General features: G+C 41.5%; 1 protein-coding gene across 1 annotated transcript in view; it reads left to right on the top strand.

Moving 5' to 3' along the window:
- Positions 1 to 22,070, top strand: part of ITGA11 (integrin subunit alpha 11) — a 156,531-nt gene that overhangs the window by 80,426 nt on the left and 54,035 nt on the right. Inside the window, exons 8-11 of the mRNA XM_043980465.1 lie at positions 4,965 to 5,109; positions 6,002 to 6,167; positions 9,543 to 9,613; positions 20,122 to 20,266. Coding sequence (XP_043836400.1) covers positions 4,965 to 5,109; positions 6,002 to 6,167; positions 9,543 to 9,613; positions 20,122 to 20,266 — 527 coding nt within the window. The remainder of the gene's footprint in view (positions 1 to 4,964; positions 5,110 to 6,001; positions 6,168 to 9,542; positions 9,614 to 20,121; positions 20,267 to 22,070) is intronic.

The raw sequence follows: 22,070 nt of genomic DNA, 5'->3' as shown, positions 1-22,070 counted from the left end.
ATTTTTATTCCCAGGGCTAAGCACGGTTCCTGGCACATGGCAGGTACTTAATAAAGCCAACTGAGTAATATATATATTGTGCTTATACTTTTCAAAGTACTTCCCAACTCATCATTTCCTTTAATCCCACCAACAATCCTTTAAGATAGAAAAGGCAGGTATTATTATACCCACTTGACAGATGACAAAACTGTTCCAGAGATACTCAACTAGAAGGCAGGAGATGTGACTGTAAGTCTCAACTCTGCTACTCTCTTTGTGACCTTGGCCAGTCACTAAGCAAGAGTCAAATCACTTCATCTGCCTCACTTACCTTCTCTGCTCACCCACAGTTTGTTATTCTTTCTCCCTGCCTTGCCCAGGCATGGAGTTATTTGAGACAACAAATATGAAAGTGCTTTGCAAAGAGAATTTTTGTATAATATGATTTTATTCAAAATGTCAATGATCTGAGAGGCAATGTGGTTCAGTAAAGAGGGTCAGATGACCTAGATTCTAGGCCCAGTGTATCACTTATTACCCTTATGAACTATAGCATACCACTGAACCTCTCTGGCTTTCAGTTTCCTCATCTATAAAGTGAAGGAATTAGAATAGATGACCTCTAAAATCCCCCCCCCCCAGCTGTAACACTCCATGATTCTATGACTTGCCCAAGCTAACATAGTCAACCAGAGGCAGGGCTTGAACTAGAGCCCTGGTCTTCTGATGCCTAAATCTATGTTCTTCCACTAGGCAGTTAAGTAGTACAGTGGATAGAAGGTTAGACTTGGAATCAGGAAGACCTGAATTCAAATTTGACTTCAGACACTAGCAGTGTCACCCTGGACAAGTCAATTAATGTCTGTCTGCCTCAGTTTCCTAATCCATAAGATGGGAATAATAATAGTACCTACCTTCTAGGGTTTGGGGGAGGATAATATAAGAATATTTGTAAAGTAACTTTTAAACCTCAAAGCATTTTATACATATCATTATACACATTTTAGATAAGTGAGGGTAGGGGGGAGGTATTCAGGCTTCCAAGTATAGTAGTTTGGTCCTTTCCTACTATTGTGGATTTTCTAGATCCCCACTCCCCATCATTAGTGCGGATAATCAAGAGCTGGCTGTGGCCAATTAACAAATAGTGTGTTTCCAAGACTATCCCCAAATATAAAGTACCTCTGCTGTCATGCTATAGTCATATTCCTCTCCATAACTCCAAAGCTAACACTTTAGCCATGACAGCCCACCACTTCTCCTTACTGTATATTCCTCATTGCTGAGTCCAAAATTGTGGGGCTAAGGGTTCCTGTCCTATAAAGTTCACAACCTTTTTGTTTGTGTTTCCAAAAGAGAGACTATTTCTAGGATTGCTTAGATGCACGTTACTTATGACTTCCTTTCATGTCTTGCGTAATGTTTTTAAATGTAATGATCATTTAAGAGATGATCTTGTTTGAGAATTTATTTTGAAAAGAAAAAAACAGATGCAAATAGAAAGGATTAGTAGTATTCTCATTTCTTTGTAGCTCATTTCCTTGTACTCAGTGAGTCGTCTAGCACTACATGAAGTGTGACTTGAAGGCACTTAGTGCTGGTATTATAATAATAATAATAATATCTATGTAATGCTTTAAGATTTATAAAGTACTTTACAAATATGATCTTATTTGATCCTCAAAGCAACTCTGAAAGGCAGGTGCTAATTATTATTAAACCCATTTTATAGATGAGGGTACTGAGGCAGATAGCAGTTAAGTGACTTGCTCAGGGTCACATAGCTTCTATGTGCCTAAGGCAGGATTTGAATTTGGGTTTTCCTGACTTCAAACCCAGCACTCTAACCACTAAGACACCTGTCTGGGCATCACAAATAACAGATGTAAGAGACCCTTTCTATGACCTTCAGAAAATTAGAGTTTCAGACAGGGCTTGGCAACCTGTGAAATGTATGCCAAAAACAGCATGAAAGGTAGTTTCCGATGACACATGGGCCAGTTGCCACAATCATGTTTTATCTCCTGCTGTTTGCACCCTGATTTCAAGAACTAGGTGTCAGTGTGTACTCAGCCCTTTCCTCACCACCCTTCTCACCCCCATAGTATGACTGAAGGAAACAAGCCAGAACCTTGACATGTCACTTTTAAAGCTTATCTATCCCTGTTCTAAGATAATTAGGTAATATGATCAAGTGGAGACCCTAGTAAAATAATGTAGGGGTCCTCACAATGGTACCACTAATTTCAAATCCACATGATACTTGCAACTGCCCACTGTGATAAATGTGTAAAATTTCTAGCTTCAAATGCTTCCCAACACCTGTGCAGGCCACAAGCTGGTCTTCCAGATGGTTACAAAAGTTATTGTGAACATAAAACGTCAGGAGTGGGGGGGTGCACATCACCTGGTGACCAGAAATCTAGTGATAAGCTTCTCAGAATGGAACCAGTCTGACCTTCAGATGGAAATCATATGCTCACCACCCAATCCATATTCCCCACTCCATTCCAGTTCATCTTCCACACAACTGCCAAAGTGGTTTTCCTCATGACTAATATGGTAATGTTTTACATAATCATACATGTATAACCCATATCTGATTGCTTGCCGTCTTGAGGAGGGAGGAGAGGAGGGAGGGAAGGAAGGATAAAAATTGGAACCCAAAACTATAAATAAAAATGTTTATTACATTTTAAAAAGTGATTTTCCTGGGGCAGCTAGGTGGCGCAGTGTATTGAGCACTGGCCTTGGAGTCAAAAGGACCTGAGTTCAAATTTCACCTCAGACACTTACTAGCTATGTGACCCTGGGCAAGTCACTTAACCCCAATTGCCTTTTAAAATAAACAAAAAAATGAAAAGTGGTTTTCCTCATGTATAGATCCGGGGGCAGCTAGGTGGGACAGTGAGAGAGTGCCAGGCCTGGAGGCAGGAAGACCTGAGTTTAAATTCAGATTCAGACACTAGCTGTGTGACCCTGGGCAAATCACTTAAGCCTCTTTGCCTTAGTTTCTTCATCTGTAAAATTAACTGGAAAAGGCAATGGCAAACCACTCCAGTATTTTTGCCAAGAAAACAGCAAATGGGGTCATAAAGAGTCAGACATGACTGAAACAAATGAACAACAGATCTGAACTTGTCTCTTCCCTACTCAATAAACTCCAGTAGTTCCTTATTGCTTCTAAGATAAAATATAAAACTAATCTGTTTGACTTTTAAGATAGGTAGTCCAGTGGATAGAATGCTGGCTCTAGAGTAAGGAAAACCTGAGTTCAAATCCAGCTGCAGACACTAGCTGTATAACCCTGGACAAGTCACTTAACATCTGTTTGCCTCAGTTTCCCCAACTGTAAAAATGGGAATAATAATAATAATACCTACTTCACAGGGTAATTTTGGGGATCAGATGCGATATTTATAAAGTACAGCATATAATACTCGGTGCATTATTGTTGGTCAGTATTTTAGTCATGTCCTACTCTTTATGACCCCATGGACCATACTGTCCATAGTGTTTTCTTGGCAAAGAGACTAAAGTGGCTTGCCTTCTCCTGTAGGACTAGACCTGGCACACAGTAGGCACTTAATAAATGCTTGCTCCTTTCCTCCTCCCCCTTCCAACTTGGCCCTAACTTATCTTTGAGCCTCCTTGTATTCTCCCCTTCCTGCACTCTGTGATTCAGCCAAACTGGCCTTCTCTCTGCTCTTCATACATGACAGGACAACTCTGTTCCCTGGGCCTTGGCACTGACCATTCTTATGCCTAAAGTATATTCCCTCTTTGTCTCTGCCTCAGAGAATTCTTATCTTCCTTCAAGACTCAGCTCAAGCAGGACCTTCTGCATGAAGCCTTTCCACCAATTGCTCATTTCTGTCCCTCTAACAATTTGATATCCAACTAGTTTGCATTTGTTTTGTTTATTTTTATATGTGTGTGCATTGTCTTCCTCATTAGTACACAAGTTCCTTGAGAATAGAGATTATATCATTCTTTATATTTGTATGGGAGGCAGCTAGGTGGTTCAGGGGATAGAGCTCTGGGCCTGCAGTTGGGAAGATGTGAGTTCAAATCCAGCCTCAGACATTTAATAGCAGTATGACCTTAGGCAAGTCACTTAACCTCTATCTGCTTCAACTTCCTTATAGCACCTACCATCCAAGATTGTGATGAGGATCAAATGAGATAATATTTGTAAAGTGCCTGGCACATAGTAGGTACTTAATAATTCCTTACTGATTGATTGGTAGAACCTATCAGAATTTACAATACACTAGTATAACCTACAACTTTCTAAGCCGTGAATTCTTAACCTCCATAAGCTTTAAAAATATATATATAAGGGGGCAGCTAGGTGGCGCAGTGGATAAAGCACCGGCCCTGGATTCAGGAGTACCTGAGTTCAAATCCGGCCTCAGACACTTACTAGCTGTGTGACCCTGGGCAAGTCACTTAACCCCCATTGCCCTGCAAAAATTAAAATAAAAAAAAAAAAAAATATATATATATATAGTTGAATTTCTTTCTTACTTACTTTTTGTGTGTGTGTGTGTGGAGCAATGAGGGTTAAGTGACTTGCCCAGGGTCATACAGCTACTAAGTGTCAAGTGTCTGAGGCCAGAATTGAACTTAGGTCCTCCTGAATCCAGGGCCGTGCTTTATCCACTGCGCCACCTAGCTGCCCCCTAGAATTGATTTTCAATGTAATTAGTTTCTTTGGTAATCCTGTGTATTTTATTTTATGCACCGGGGACCACAGGCTTCAGCAGACTGCCCGAGGGGCCCATGAAGAGTAAGAACTCTAAACCTAGGGTCGCTGCCTCACCACAATGGGACAGCAGAGGTGGATTTTATAGGAGGAGATAGAATTATTATGATTCATCATATGGGATCACGTCCTCATTCCCCTCCCTGAGGCTCCTGAGGACTGGAAGGACAGATACCCCATCACCACTCCTCTGACTAGACCTCTCTGTTTCTAGCTCAGAGGCTTTCCAGAAAGGAGGAAGGAAAGGAGCTAAGAAGGTGATGATTGTTATCACAGACGGAGAGTCCCATGATAGCCCCGATCTGGAGAAGGTCATTGAGGACAGTGAGAAGGATAACGTCACTCGATACGCTGTGGCTGTAAGTCTTTCTTCTACCCATCCGCTCTTCGCTCCCGTTGAGACTTCACTCCATCCTGAATTCCATCCCTTCTTTAGCCAAGGTGGCTGCGTGCAAATAGGGAAGTGAGACAGGGCCACCTCTGGACAACCCTTGTCTTTTAACAAGGGTCTTCTGAAACCAATGCCCCACCTTGGAAGTCCAATTGACTGCCCTCCTGAGCTGTCCACTCCCTCGGTGACTTCCCAGACCATAACTTCCTTCCCTGGCTACACCTCCTCCATTTGAACGTAAGCCCTTGAGGAAAGGATTGTTTCAATTTTGCATTTATATCCCTAGTATTTGACACACCACAGATCCTTAATAAACGCTTTCCATTCATTAATCCTAAACTACCAAGGAATCTTACAATTATTACCTCATATGATCCTCACAAAAAACCCTGGGAGGTAGATATTACTATTATCTTCATTTTATAGATAAGAAAACTGAGGCAATCAGAAGTTAAGTGACTTGCTCAGGGTCACACAGCTAGTAAATGTCTGTGGCTAGATTTGAACTCAAGACTTCCTGACTCCATCCCAACTCTATCTACTGTACCATGTAGCTATTTTCAAAGCACATTTCCTAATTTTTAAATTGTAGGGACTGAACTAGATAATGTCTGTGGTCTCTTTCAGTTCTACATCTGTGGTCCTTTGATCCCATCATGTTTCTAAATCTCTAGTCCCATGATCCTATTGGCCCTTAATTTCCATATTGGTTCGGTTTTAACCTAATATAACATCAGCTCTTATGGAACCCATAAGCCAGGAAAAAAAAATCAAGCCCTCCCAGCTTGCCCCAAGAGCCTGTGGGAATGGGGGGAATGGAAGACTGAGCTGTGATATGGCCCTTCCCCACCCTCTTGTAGGTCCTGGGCTACTATAATCGCAGGGGCATCAACCCAGAAGCCTTTTTGAATGAAATCAAATACATAGCCAGTGATCCCGATGACAAGCACTTCTTCAATGTCACAGACGAGGCGGCCCTGAAGGATATTGTGGATGCCCTGGGAGACAGGATTTTCAGCTTGGAAGGTGAGTGATACCAGTTCCCAGGAAATACCTTGAGCAAAAGTAAAGAACCATGTATCAATGGCCTCTATTTAACAAACCTAAATAAGGAAATCTGAATTAAAAAGCACATTGATGGGGGCAGCTAGGTAGTGCAGTGGATAAAGCACCAGCCCTGGATTCAGGAGGACCCAAGTTAAAATCTGGTCTCAGACACTTGACACTAGCTGTGTGACCTTAGGCAAGTCACTTAACCTTCATTTCCCCACCCAAAAAAAAAAAAAAAGTGCATTGATTATGGAAGGGCTGGGATTTTGTATTCATATTACAAAGAAGAGGAATCTTCACTTTTCTGAAGGGCTTCCTAGCACATTAAAAATAGGATTTATTTTCCATAAATCCAATTTAGATAAGAGTTGTTGGGTACACAGGAGCTAGACACAGGGCAGAAAAGAGATACAAAAGAATAGTTCTCAGGCATTGTCCTTGCCCTTGAGAAGCTTATAGTCCAAACTGGGTGATAGACAAGGAAAACATATAGAGAAAGGACTCAAGCAATGCTTTACAAAGAAATGTTACAAATTGCCCATGAAGGTAGAGTCATGAGCCTGCTTGTTTAACAAAAACACAGAAAGTTACCCATCCGGATGAGTTGTTGTTGTTGTTTGTCCTACATTCTCAAAGAGCACCATGACAGCAGGAAATGATGTCATGACAGGCCGCAAATTGGATTTAAGTGAAGCAGGGCTGTGCAAGGTCACCAACCTCACTCTCTCCTCCAGAGCCATCTGGGTCCAGTGGCAAGATGTACATCAGGACAACTGCAGATGGCCCCAGATGTTTAGGGCAACTGAGTTTAAGTGACTTGCCAAGGGTCACACTGCTAGTAAGTGTCTAAGGGGAGATTTGAACTCAAGTCCTCCCAACTTCAGGGCCAGGGCTCTATCCACTGCACTACCTAGCTGCCTCATCCAGATGAGTACTGTCCCCTTCAGAGGCTATGTGCTTTTTCTGATGATGGTGGTTGTTGTTGTTGAGTCATGTCTGACTCTTTGTGACCCGATTTGGGATTTTCAAAGCAAAGATACCATAGTGGTTTGCCATTTCTTTCTCCAGCTCATTTTACAGGTGAAGAAAGTGAGGCAAACAAGGTTAGGTGACTTACCCAGGTTCACACAACTAGGAAATATCTAAAACCAGATTTGAACTCAGGAAGATGAGTCTTCCTGATTTTAGACTCTATCCACTGCACCACCCACTTGGAGAAAGAAATGGCACATCATTCTAGTATTTTTGCCAAGCAAACCCCAAATGGGATCACAAAAATTAAGAAACAACTAAACACGGCTTCAGACACTTGACACTTGCTAGCTGTGTGACCCTGGGCAAGTCACTTAACCCTCATTGCCCCACAAAAAAAAAAAGAAAGAAAGAAAGAAAAAGAAAGAAACAACTGAACAATGATAAAGCTTCTTAAAGTTATCTCTGAAATTTTCACAGTGGTGATAAGCAAAAATGATATAACATCTATATTGTGATATGAACATATCTATGATTTCTATTAGCGACAAAGTCACAAGTACTGCTAATAATACTGTGTTTGTTGTTTTCATTATATAATTGAAGAAAATGCATAAATGTCAGGAAGAGGTTAGTAAAAAATAAAGATCCTTTTTTTCCCCATTCAAGTTCGTAAAGGTTGCCAGTGGGGATAGTTAGATGAAATGCCCCTCAGGAGACCCCAGTGAAATAATGCCTAGAGTCACCACAAAAGGGAAGACAGCATAACCAGCTGTGAGGAATGTTGTAAGGCCTTGGAAGAAGCAAGGCAGGGATAAGGGAGACTAATCAGAGCAGACTTCCTGGAAGAGGTGGCCTTGAGCCAACAAGACAGACCAAATGGTAAAAACAAATATCTGTTCCTTATAATTCAACTCAATTCCATTCCCATTCACTGAGCATCTCTTATATGACTAGCACTGTTAGGTGTTATGGGGAAAAGAAGATGCCAGTCAGTCGGTCAGTCAATAAACATTTATTAAGTGCCTACTATGTGACAGGCACTGAGCTAAACACTGGGAATATTAAAAAGGCAAAAAATAGTCCCTGCCCTCAAGAAGCTTACAATCTAAAGGCACTTAGGATAGCAGTGGGAGATAAAGTTAAAGAGGCAGATTGAGAACAGGCATAAGACAAGATCTAGATTTGATTCATTTCCAAACTGTTGTTGAATTTTATCATTTTTAACTTTCACAACATCTCTCATGTATGACCCATTCTCTCCATTCACACAGCCACCACCCTTGTGTGTCATCATCTCTCACCTGGACTATTGTTGCCTCTCTCTGTAGCCCCAGAATATAGCCTAGTGCCTGGCACATAGTAGGTTCAATAAATGTTTACTGACTGACTTCTAGTTTGTCCCCCTGCCTCAAGTCTCTGCCACACCAATCCATCTTCCATTCAGATGTCAAAGAGATTTTCCTAACACACAGGCTCAATCATGTCACCCCTAATTCAGTTAACATCAGAGATTCCCTATTACTTTCAGGATCAAATATAAAATCCTATGTGTGGCATTTAAAAGTCTTCCCCACCTGACCCCTTCCAGCCTTTTCAGTCTTCCTACATTCAATTTCCTTCCACATACCCTGCAGCCTCCTCATACATAATACTCCATCTCTTGACTTCATGCATTTGAGCTAGCCATCTCCCATGCTTGCACTGCTCTCTCTTCACTTCCTAGTCCTGGTTTCCTGGGCTTCCTTCAAGACTGAATTCAAACCTTGGCTTCTGCAGAAGACCTTTCCCTTCTTCTAGTCCTGCCCCTGGCCCCAAATCTTATTCTCTTCCTGCTGAGAGTACCTTCCATTTACCCTGTACATATCTTGTGTGTACATAGTTATCTCCATGTCATCTCCCCACTAGAATGTGAGTTACTTCAGAGGTGGCACCATGTTGTTTTTTCCCTTTTTTTGTATCTAAAGCACTTGGCTTATAGTAAGCTTTTCATAAATGATTGTTGACTGACTGACTCAGTCCTGAAGGACTAGAAAATGGTCTAATGGAGCTAAACACTGGGAGAAGTCTGAGGTCTCAGTGTGTCCATAAAAGGGATAGTCCAAAGAGGCTGAGGTTCTCTGTACTTTGAACTGTCACTTTTCTCTGCCTAGGTATCATCATTCATTAAGCTGACACCCCTACACACTCAACTCACTCCATCCTTACCTGGATTTGTATTCTCTCCACGTGTTAGTGCTCTTGGGACTAGGATACCAGGAGCTGCCCACCCTTAGACAAAGTCCTGAGCCTTAAAAGGATATCCCATGAAAGTTACAAAGGAGTAAACTGAGTCCGCTTTCATCCCAGGCTTAACGTTTCACTCCTCCTCTGCTTTAGGCACCAACAAGAACGAAACATCCTTTGGACTAGAAATGTCACAGACGGGATTTTCCTCACATGTAGTTGAGGTAAGGACTTGAAATTTGCCTCTAAGTCTCTGTTTTCTCTATTTTTTGGGCCCTCTGCATCTCCCCACTCCCCTTCCCTACCTTCCCTCAGGGAACTGGTGATGCTCAGGAGCCACTGGGACACTTTTCAGATGATACTTGATAAAAAGGGAAACCCAGTGGATATGGAGCTGATAGACCTGGGTTCAAATCCCAGACCTGCCATACAACCTGTGTGATCTTAAGTAAAAGTCCTTTCCCTGAGCCTCAGTTTCCTCATTTTAATATCAATGGATTTATACCAAACAACCTGGAATGTCTTTACCAGCTCTAAATCTAAGCATCTCTACTGGTACACACTCTGTGTGCAAGCCTGTGCACCATATGCATGTGTCTTTTGGGTCCACAGTTGTTTCACATACACCTGTGTATGAATCCCTACGTGGGCTCTATGTGCATGTGCTTTGGGCATATGGATGATACAAGTGTGTTACACTTTTAGCATGCCACTGTGCAGGGCATGTTTTCATGTTCTATTCTTGTTCTTGTACCCCACGTTATGGGTATATTCTATCACTTTTTCAGAGGAATTATAATAGCTTACATTACAAAGGTGCTCTGTTCACTTTAAATATTGTTATATTCATTATCTCATTTGATCTTGACTATAACTATGTAGGGATATTTTTTGGTTGGTGGTGGTCTAGATTCATCATTTCGATAGGGTAGGAAATGTCCTCCACCAATGCATATCAGCAACTATTCTGCTCATCCTCTTAGAGAGTTGTCTTGACAAGCATTAAAGTGTTAAGCAACTTGCCTTGGGTTACACAGCCAGTGTGAGTCAGAGGCAGGACCTGAACCGAAGACTTCCTGACTCTGAGGTCAGTTTTCTATCTGCAATGCTACACTACCTTTCATGATACCAATAAATATTTATTAGGTGCCTACTATGTGCCAGTGCTAGGGATACAATCCCTGTGCTAAGTGCTAGGGATTCAATTAAACTGCCCTCAACATGTTTACAATCTAAGGAGGGAGAGAGAACAAACAAAAAGAGGCAGGAAAGTAATAGAGAAAACAGGACTCCAGCGGTTACCCAGCCCTGGAGCATCTTGCTGCATGAAGTTGAAACCAAGCAGAGCAACAGATGTAAAGTGGAGTGAGCTGAGGGTCTAGTTTCTGCCCTCTATAAAGGAAGGCATTGGGAGGAGCTTGGTACCCTACCTTCCAGCCATCCTAACAGAGGGGAGAGGAAGCTGAAGGAAGGGGTATCAGTCAAGGCTGAATCAGTGGTGATATTAGAGGCGATAAACTTATCCTGGGAGGGGCATCGTGTTCTGTGGAGTTGAAAGCAGGCAGAGCAGCAGATGCAAAATGGAGTAATGAGGAGGATAGTTAGCATTTATATGGTGCCTGCTATTTGCCAGACACTGTGCTAAACATTTTATAAATATTATCTCATTTGATCCTCACAAAGTACTTAGGGAAGGAGTCATTGTTCCTTTTAACAGAAGCCCCTCAAACTTGGGTTTGAGACATTTAAGTGACTTCCCAAAAGTCACATGATGGAAACAAGTACAGGACTTAAGTCTTCTGACAACAGTGCTTGAAATTGTAGATCTTGGGCTTTTGCCATGATATCAAGTGGGATCAGCGTAGGAATTCCTAAACTAACGAGAGGGGAAGCCTGTAATTCACAGAACTCAGTGGGCAGATGACCAAAGATACAGTGCATTCCCAGGTTTTCTCCTGTATCCAAAATGCCTCCATGATTTTGTCCATTGAATTAAGAAAAATGCAAATTGAGCTGACTTCTAAAAACAATTATACATTAGGTTTGCATTGAACTTTTTCAAAATACTTTCATATCTCATTTCATGAAAGGATGCATGAATGAATGAAAAGTATTTATTAAGCACTTACTAAGTGCCAAGCACTATGCTAAGAGCTGGGAATAAAAATGTAAAAGTGAAATAGTCCCACCCTCCAGAAGCTCTCAGACCTACAAATGCTCTTGGGGTAGGGTTAAGCATTACCCCCATTTTACAAATGAGGAAACTGAGACTAAGAGAAGTCAAGAGATTTGCTCAACATTGCAAAGTCCCGACAGAGCCAGTGTGAGCATTTGGATGCCTTGGCTCTGAGTCCAGTGCTCTTTGAGGAGACCCAGCAAGTAAAATATATAAGTACAACTATTTCTATCTGGACCACTTTTTCTCTTAAATCCTGCTAAGCCAGGAAGAGCAAACTTATGGCCATTGGCATAGAATGTTCAAAGAGGCCAAGCTTTGCTACAGCCCACTGATAGATGACACATTCCAAAAAGCCCCAAGGCTCTCCAGCTTTGTCTCCCTCCCTCCCTCTCTCTCTCTCTCTCTCTCTCTCTCTCACACACACACACACACACACACACACACACACACTTTGTGTCAGCTCTTCCTCTATAGCCCTGACTCTCTTCTTCCTCCTAATAGCCTATCCTCACAAACCACCATAACAAAGATCCTTCTGGATAGAGTTTGTTCTTGGTACCCTTTCACCTTCTCCAATCATCTGCTTACCAAGCTTTTGGCTCTTGGCTCTTATACTGGAGAATGCTATTAAAGCCACTGCAATATTCCCTCAGAGATTCTGAGCAATTCCCAGTGTTAGTTTATAAGGATTTGAAAGAACCAGAAGGGCATTTTCATTAGGAACCCTTCAATTATTTTAGGGGGGCTTCCAAAGCCCCTAGAATGAAGCACCAAAGATGTACAGTTTCTGGTACTGTTATAGGTCTTAGGGAAGATATTTTTAGTACCCCTCAAATTGTACCACATAGGCAACCAACTATTCTGTCTGTTCTTTAAATGCCTTCCCTAACACTAGAATGTCAGCTTCTCAAATATCCACTTGGCCTAGTAACCCGAGAGAAAAACTAGACAGACCAGTGGGAAATCTAGGATTTTGGCTCTGGCCAGAGGGAAAATATGAGCCTGAACACAACTATCCTTGGGCTGAGACAACAGCTCCCATCTTCATTGGAAATGATTGAGAGATGGATGCACTCTTGAAATGAATTCCTGGAAATGAAATAGAGAATTCAGAAACTGCTTCTATTTGGAACCTGACTAGAGAGAGTCCCAAACAGCTCTTAAATAATGCTAAGTACAAGAAAAGATTGATTTCCCTATGGAAGGAGCAAGGACACAGAGAGGTACTTACAATTATACTACAAATGGACATACTTTATATTTGTAAAGCACACGAAGCACTTTCTTAAACACTATATATTTTGGTTTTGTTTTGGGGTTTTTTGTTTTGTTTTGTTTTTTTGCAAGGCAATGGGGGTTAAGTGACTTGCCCAGGGTCACACAGCTAGTAAGTATCAAGTGTCTGAGGCCGGATTTGAACTCAGGCACTCCTGAATCCAGGGCCAGTGCTCTATCCACTGCGCCACCCAGCTGCCCCAACACTATATATATTAATCAATCAATAAACATTTATCAAGCACCTACTATATGACAGACATTTGCTTAAAAGCAAAGAGGCAAAATATAGTTTCTGCCCTCAAGGAGCTTACAATCTATAGAGAGAAGGTAGAACTACTCAGCCCCTGTTTTTATTCCATTTTATAAATTATAAATGAAATGAGGAATGACACAAAGAAGAAAGTGTCGCCCAAGATAGAAGAGAGTATAGTAAATTGTCCTCAATCCACTTTGAATGATATTAAGTTTCCATTTCTAGGGGAATTAAATCTCAGACCTCTGAAGGAATTTACATCTCAGAAAATTTACAATCTCAGAGGCCTTGCTTATAATCTTTTTATGAGCTCAACTCCACTGTTGTTAATCTTTGAGAAGTTACTCTCAATGGAAGGGGAAAAAAGCCCCAATTTTCAAAAAGGAGAAAAAGTTGATCCTTTAAATTACACTCAGTCTTGACGTCAATCTCTAATATAATTCTGGAACAGAATATTAAACAGTTTGTAAATATTTGGAAAAATAACACAGTGACCACCAGGAGCCAGCACATTCAACACCAAATAATTCGCACCACCTTGTACTGTAGTAAGCTTCTTCCTACTAGAAATATTCAAGTAAAATCAGGATGTCCTTTCACCAAGGATACTGTATATCATTTGACTTAAGCAATCAATCAACAAGCATATACTAAGAGCCAGAGACTGTGTTAGGTACTAGAAATTAAAAAACAATAAGAAACTTCTTAACCTCAAGGTGCTTATAATCAAGCTGGGGGCATAACATGTACAGGGTGGGCCAAAAGTCATGAAGAGGATTCAATATTTAATAACTCCTTTATTTTTTGTTTTTAATTTATAATACCACAGCATCATATACAGTATATATAGGAAATGAATTTATGTGTGAAAAATCAAATCTCATAAATAGCAAAAAATAAAGAAAAAATCATTTTCCATGTTATTAAAACATCATGACTTTTGGCCCACCCTGTACATATAGAAAAAATATTCAAAATAGGTACAAGGTAAGCTTGAAAAGGCACTAGTAGGGGGGCAGCTAGGTGGCACACCGGCCCTGGAGTCGGGAGTACCTGAGTTCAAATCCAGCCTCAGACACTTAACACTTACTAGCTGTGTGGCCCTGGGCAAGTCACAACCCCAATTGCCTCACTAAAAAAAGGCACTAGTAGGGGGAAGTGGCCAAGGCAGGATATCACCTCATGATGTTATTGGTCCTCTTTGAAATGAAGAACAATGACAGGCAAGTCCTGGTGACTAAGTCCTATTCATATCAGGACACGTTTGTTTTTTAATTTTTATTCTATTTTATTGTCTCCCTTCCAGTTTGAGATGGATACCCTCAAACTGAAAAAAAGAAAAACAAAATCTTTGTAACAAATATACAGTCACACAAAACAAATTTCCATACTGACCATGCCCAGAAATGCATGTCACACAAAGATATGGCATTTAAAAGGTACTGGGGGCTGCAGCTAGGTGGCGCAGTGGATAAAGCACTGGCCCTGGATTCAGGAGGACCTGAGTTCAAATTTGACCTCAGACACTTGACACTTACTATCTGTGTGATTCTGGGCAAGTCAATTAACCCCCATTGCCCTGCAAAAAAAAAAATTAATTTAAAAATTAAAAATAATAAAAGGTACTAAGGCCTATCAGGAGCCCTGTACCAATTATTAGCTCCTGCTGCTTCTCATTCTACCATTATGGAACTGAAGAGGTTTTGGATTTGGTTGCTTTTTGGTTTGGGGGGGTTCTAGTGCTCCTAGAGGAGAGGGAAGAGAAGTGTGATTGAAAGACCTCATCCCATTAGTTTTCAGTTAGCAGGTATGAGTAGATATGAAATCAGAACAGGGACCAGAAGGAGGGGAGGGGTGCTATGATGATCCTCCAAAGCATTGCCTATCTCACATTTATGTGGAAGGCAATGATGCTTCCTGTATGGCCTGAAACAGACCTAATCATCAGCTTGTTTAGAAAAATGGTCCTTTTCCCAACCAATTAATCATTAGCATGTGGGACAAAATCCATCCTCATAAAACAAACTTCCTTCCTCTGATGAGTTTGTGTGATAATAGAGATTTATGGACACCACATCATGAGTGGATAAACATAGTTGAGTCTAAGTTAAGCTTGTGGTTAAAAGGAAATTATTTAACAGTTTCACGGCTAATGGCCAAATTATAACACATACACTGCCTCCCCCCCGCCCCCAACCCCAACTTCTCCCATTGGAATCAGCAACTGATAGAATATTCCGACTGAAAAGAAACTTTAAAACAGTCTCATTCAAACTAACCCCTCTTGTTTGTCATTTACAACTCTTCACATCCTGGTCCCAAACTACCTTTCTAGTTTTGTTGGACTCTATATACATGATGATCCAGGTAATCATTTTTCAGTCATATCCAACTCTTCATGACCCCATTTGGGATTTTCTTGACGAAGATACTGGAGTGATTTGCAGTGGCTTAAAGGAGAAGTCCTTTTCCATTGTGTTCCCATTTTATAGGGGGTGTGACTTGCTCAGGCTCACACAGCTAGTGTCTGAAAGCTGGATTTGAACTTAGGAAGATGAGTTTTCCTGATTCCCAGCCCAGTGCTCTATCCACTGTGCCACCTAACTGCCCTTCTTAAGGTTTCTTACATATACCACTTTGTGACAGTGCTGGACCTGGAATCGGGAAGACGTCGGTTCAAATGTAGCCTCAGACACTTACTGGCTGTGTGATCCTGAGCAAGTCACTTCATCCTGTTTGCCTCAATTTTCTCATCTGTAAAATGAGCTGGAGAAAAAAAAATGGCAAAACCACTCCAGCATCTCTGCCAAGAAAACCCCAAATGGGGTTGGACATAACTGAAAATTGACTGAACAAGAAGTCTCAGTTTCCTCTTCCTAAAATGATATGAAAATAATAATACTTGTAATACTTATCTTGAAGGGTTGTGGCGAGGCTCAAATGAGAATATATATTCATAATGTTCTTAGTAAATGTTAATGATCATTCTTGTATGTGTGAAGTTTATTTTTTTTTTATTCCAAGCATAGGACCTCCCATTTATCTTTATTAGACTTCATTTTTTTGGAGTTAACTTCATATTTTTGCCTGTGACTTAGTCATCCAACATGTTAGATGTTCCAGCTTTATGCCATCTGCAAATGTGATACATATGCCATTACCTTAATTGCTACAACTTCCCAGGACTTCAAACAGTCTAGTAGCATACTTATGTACAATTTCTCCTTGTTCTCAAAAATCTACCCACCATTCACTAACACCAGCCCTCTAGTAGAGGGGTCCTGGGTGAGCTAGGGCAACCTCTCCTCATCCTTATACAAGCCTATAAAAATCCATTTATCCTATGTCCCATCCCTTCATGGCTCTGTTCCATGTTCAGCAGCTATCAGTTTTCTGATAAATTTATCTTGACAAATGGTTAACATATTATTCCTTCCTGGAAAGCACATTTTTGTTTTGGAAAATGTCTTTCAGAGACACGATGGCCTCGCCCTAAAGAAGTGATTTTGGTGGTATTTCAAGCACTGGGGAAGGCCAGTGGAAGAACTATTTGGGGGCAGGGCTGTCTACCGGCGCTCATTAAATCTTTCTATAGGTGGTGGCCAATATCACTGGAAGAAAAAGAAATGTATTTGGATCAAAAGAACTGAGTTTTAATTTCTGTTCTGGTAGTTCCCCTGTGTGACCTTGGACAAGTCAGCTAACCTCTCTAGACCTCAGTTTGCTATAAAATTAGGGGAGGAGGTGAACTAGGTGGTTTCTAACATTCAGTCCTATGGCCCTATGATCCTGTGTGTACCCAGGACAAGACCAGTGACTCAGCCTTCCAGAATGCTGAACCGCAGAACAGATGACATCTGACTGCCTTGCAGCAGGACACAGCCCCTCACTCCCTCTGACCCCAACTCGAGGTCAGGGTGGTCACAGCCCTTGTTCCCTTTGGTCCCCTTTGACCTCAACTCAAAAGCAGGAGATTTCCCTTTTATCATTCCCAACACACTCTGAGACAAGCGGGGAAACAGATTCCCAGTAATCTTGATCTGTCAAGTCAACCAAACAACTCTCCAGTTGACTTTTCTCACGTTCGTCCATAAGAACTCTCCTACAAAAGGTGACCCAATCAGAATTTCCTGGCCTCACTCGGAGAGTGTATGTGTGTGTTGGGGGGGGGGGGGGCGGGGGGGGGGGGGAGGGGGAGGGAAGGGAGGGAGGGAGGTTCTTCAATTAGGAGGCAGCTGAAAACCTTGGATTTTAAATGTTCCTTCCCAGATGGCCAGGGATGAATATTTTGAAAGTGTTGACATTCCTGACTTCATTTATCAAGACTTTAGCACCCCATCCCCAGAGCCACTCCCATCTTAGTTTTCTAAACATAAAATATATGCATCTCCCTTGGCTAGGGTAAAACTGCTAAGTCAATGGAGTTTGTTTTCATTGGCTTCCTATCTCCTTTCAACACCATTTATACTACCTGGTATACACTATGTTCTGGCTTGGGGTGCTGATCCTCTCCCCTTCAAAGCTTCCACTAGGGCAGGGGTTCTGAACTGCGGTCTTTGAATTTTTTTTTAAAGTTAAATAGGAGGGGCAGCTAGGTGGTGCAGTGGATAGAGCACTGGCCCTGAAGTCAGGAGGACCTGAGTTCAAATCCGAACTCAGACACTTGACACTTAACTAGCTGTGTGACCTTGGGCAAGTCACTTAACCCTCACTGCCCCACAAAAACAAACAAAACAAAGTTAAATAACTGTATTTCCATGCAATGGGTTTCTTTTTATAATTTTGTGTATTTTATTTTATATATTTGAAAACATTAATTTGAGAAAGGGTCTATAGGTTTCAGCACACTGATAAAGGAGTCCATGACACAAAAAAAGAATGTAATGAACTCAGTTGCTCAAACACTCAATAACTGATAACAACTTAAAGTGTTCACCCCTCCAAGAAGGATTTGCATTTTAGAAGAGATCAAAGTCTTAAGCTAAAGAGTGTTAAGGTTGGAATGTCAGCCAGAGGTAGGGGAGGTAATTTTGGCCACAGTGGGGCCACTCCTAGCCTCTACAATCAGAGTTAGCAGCAAGGCTGGCTCTGTTCCTGTTGCCAAAGAGACATGTGCTTTGGAAGCCAGTGTTGCCAGACCCCTCCAAGCTGCCAACATTTTCAGATGGAATTCCCAAACCTCCCCGGGTCTTGGGGGAGTGGAGGTCCCAGCTGTGTTGCAAGCTCCTGGTTTAAATCAGCCCTTCTTCAGGATGCGCTGCAAGGCTCATAGAGGTATTCACTCAGCCAAGAATGTATCTTCAAAGGCATCTCTCTAAAGCAAAGCAGATTGGTCCACAGTTGCATCCTCTTGCTCAGTGGGCAGGGAAGGGTGAAACTGACTTTGATGGATACCTCCCAAAGAGTTTCAGATGGAAAATGGAGACTAGGATCCATCTGCTTCTAGAGGACATTAGGCACTTTCTCTTCCTACCCAGTTTACCCTATGTGACTTGGAGGATGTGATGGGCCTATATTAATCTGTAACCTGTAATCAGCTGTAACCTGGCTGAGTATACTTACAGGATCTCAAAGAGAGCATTGAATATCTTGAACAAGGAAAACAAGAGTCATATAGCACCGGAACCAGGTCACCTAGTTCCCAGGCCCAACTCTGACACTGTGACTGTGGGCCAGTCTCTAAACCTTCCTGAACCTCAGTTTCCTTATCTGTCAAATGGGGATAATACTTCCTGTCCTAAATATCCCTGGGGTTATTCTTAGGACAGGACTAGATAACAGACAACCACCACCACCCCTAAGGGTAAGAGATCTTTGTTGTTATGGAGGCTGCTGCTATAGTAGGAGAAATCCCTGGATGTGGAGTCAGAGGCTCTGGGTTCAAATTCTGTTTTTGTTACCTTGAAAAAGTCATTTTATATTAAATGATATAAGTTTGGCCCCGAAAAAGGGTTGAGAAAATGCATCCATTATGAGAGGCATTGTGGCAAAGTGGTTAGAGAGCTGGCCTCAGAGTGATAAAAACCTGGATTCAAGTCCCAACCTTAACACATACTGGGTGTGTGACCCTGGACAGGTCACTTACCCTCAATGCTTCAAGCAGCTCATTAAAACCATAAGTAGCAAAGCAGGTGCCAATCTGCTTTAATTGAGTCCCCTAATTATATTATAGAGGGATCCTTCCCCCAGTGCCTTATTATGACATCTTTTCCCCTTAGGCATTGCCCTTTCTGTTTTCTGATTTCATCTGGATCCAAAAACGTGGGGAAAGGGAAGTAAGGGTGATTTGCCCTAAGTTTATACATTCACCACCATGCCCACAACCCTGCATAGAAACTCTTCTGTGAGAAACTAGAGCCTTAAATAGTCACTGAAATGTACACCAAACCAAAACACGGATGTATAGAACACTTCAGGGGCCTTCCAAACTTTGGAAGGCACAGTAATCCCTACCCTCAGGGAGACTGCCACCTCTGCCTGGGATATTAGGACAAAAACATTAGGGATTCTAACAAAACAAAAGATAAAGACACGCAGGCTGGATTTATAACTGCTCAAGGAGAGGGCATTTGGTATATAAGGCAAGGGCCATTATGAGATCATAAGATCAGAGGTATAGAACCTAGGGTGCCCCAGAGACCATTCAGTCCAACCTACTTTTTCAAGTGAGGAAACTGAGGCAAAGAGAGTTTAGGTGATTTGCCCAAGGCCATAATGGTTGGTAGTGACAGAGTGGGGAAGATCTCCTGGAGGAAGTGAGTTTTGAACTTGCGTATTGAAATTTTGTATGTGGTTTGGGAGGCTAATTCTCCTTCCTAGAACTCCATTATTAGGATCAGTTTCACTTAATCTCACATGGCAGGGCAAGATGACCTCCATTCAATTAATGACCAGAAATAAGGGTTAGGGGGTGGGGAGAAAAAGTGAGATGGAGACACTTGGCAGTGCTATCCCCTATTATTTAGAGCCTTCCCCATTAGGAATGATATGGATTGTTTTGGGTCCCCCTTCTTCCTGCCTAGGATGGGATTCTGCTGGGAGCAGTTGGTGCATATGACTGGAATGGAGCCGTGCTAAAGGAGACCAGTGGTGGAAAACTCATTCCTCACCGAGAATCTTATCTAAAGGAATTCCCTGAAGAGCTGAAGAACCATGGGGCATATCTGGGTAAGGTCATGAAGTGGAAATAAGCATTTGGGAAAAGGTGGAGACAGTTACATATTATGGGTGACTGAGGAAAACCAGAACCCTTTGCAATAACACCAGTAGATCGAGCCTTTGCCTAAGCTAAAGAAAGAATAATTAGGGGGCAGTTAGGTGGTGCATTGGATAAAGCACCAACCCTGAATTCAGGAGGACCTGAGTTCAAATCTGACCTCAGATACTAACTTGCTGTGTGACCCTGGGCAAGTCACTTAATCCTCATTGCCCTGGAAAGAAAGAAAGAAAGAAAGAAAGAAAGAAAGAAAGAAAGAAAGAAAGAAAGAAAGAAAGAAAGAAAGAAAGAAAGGAAGGAAGGAAGGAAGGAAGGAAGGAAGGAAGGAAGGAAGGAAGGTAGGAAGGAAGGAAGGAAGAAAGACAAAGAAAGAAAGAAAGAAAGAAAGAAAGAAAGAAAGAAAGAAAGAAAGAAAGAAAGAAAGAAAGAAAGAAAGAAAGAAAGAAAGAAAGAAAGAAAGAAAAATTAGCAATAAATTGTGTTTCTCTTCACACTTTTATTTTGAAGGTCAATTCCCTAAGGTATTTTGACCTCATCAGAAATTTTTACACATAAAGCCAATTTTGCTGAATTTACTTTCCTGGTACAAAATCCAAGAATTGTGTCGTTTCCTTGACTAGTCACCTAGACAGTTGAGACAGATATGACTTCTAATGAAGAGCTTTGTTAAAATAAAGACAAGAAGAAACACAATTGGCAAATTTGCTAATTGTTCTTCCTTGATCCTGGCATTAGCCCCCATTAAGTCTAGTTGTGACATTGTATTTCATCAACTCAATTATTTAAGAACAGATTGTCCACAGATTTCTAAGAGCCTCTCATTCTTATCAGCAGAGCTGAGTCAGGAGGGGCTTAGAAGTCAGTATGTTGGTTTCTGGGTGCCTATCTGAAACCAAGTATACATGATTCGATGTCATCAACTGTTTTATATCATCTATGCCTCTTTTTTTTTTTCCCCAACCTCATATCCATTACACTGAATGATCAAGATACAATTCTCGGTATATCCATTCTAGTCTTTGCTTGTTTTTTCCATCTCCTCCTTTAGACTTTAGCTCCTTGAGGGCGATGGTCTAACTCTTTCCTTGTACCTGCAACTCCAGGGTCCCTGAAATAGTATCATGGCTTCAGCTAATGAATAAGTATTTAAAGAAAGTATACTTAGGGCAGCTAGGTGGCGTAGTGGATAGAGCACCAGCCCTATAGTCAGGAGTACCTGAGTTCAAATCCGACCTCAGACACTTAACACTTACTAACTGTGTGTCCTTGGGCAAGTCACTTAACCCCAATTGCCTCATTAAAAAGAAGAAGAAGAAGAAGAAGAAGAAGAAGAAGAAGAAGAAGAAAGTATACTCAGAAGTAGAAGCATAAAAGTCATGTTGGATTGGCAGATTCATAAACTAAAAGTCACATTTGAAGATAGAGGGTCATAGTATCGTAAAATAAAGTAGTAAAAAATAATACCATTTGTGGAGTGGGTTTTTTTGGGTTTTTTGTTTTTTTTAGCGAGGCAATTGGGGTTAAGTGACTTGCCCAGGGTCACACAGCTAGTAAGTGTTAAGTGTCTGAGGCCGGATTTGAACTCAGGTACTCCTGACTCCAGGGCCGGTGCTCTATCCACTGTGTCACCTAGCTGCCCCATTTGTGGAGTGTTTTACAGTTTGCCAAGTGCTTTGCATAAATTTGATCCTAATAATACCTGGTGGGGTAGCCAAGGCAAGTGTTACTATCTCCTTTTACAGGTGAGGAAACTGA

Source organism: Dromiciops gliroides, chromosome 2, assembly GCF_019393635.1.
Source record: "Dromiciops gliroides isolate mDroGli1 chromosome 2, mDroGli1.pri, whole genome shotgun sequence".
Taxonomy (NCBI): Eukaryota; Metazoa; Chordata; class Mammalia; order Microbiotheria; family Microbiotheriidae; genus Dromiciops; species Dromiciops gliroides.
The sequence above is the reverse complement of the archived record's forward strand: the minus strand, read 5'-3'. Positions and strand labels throughout refer to the sequence as shown.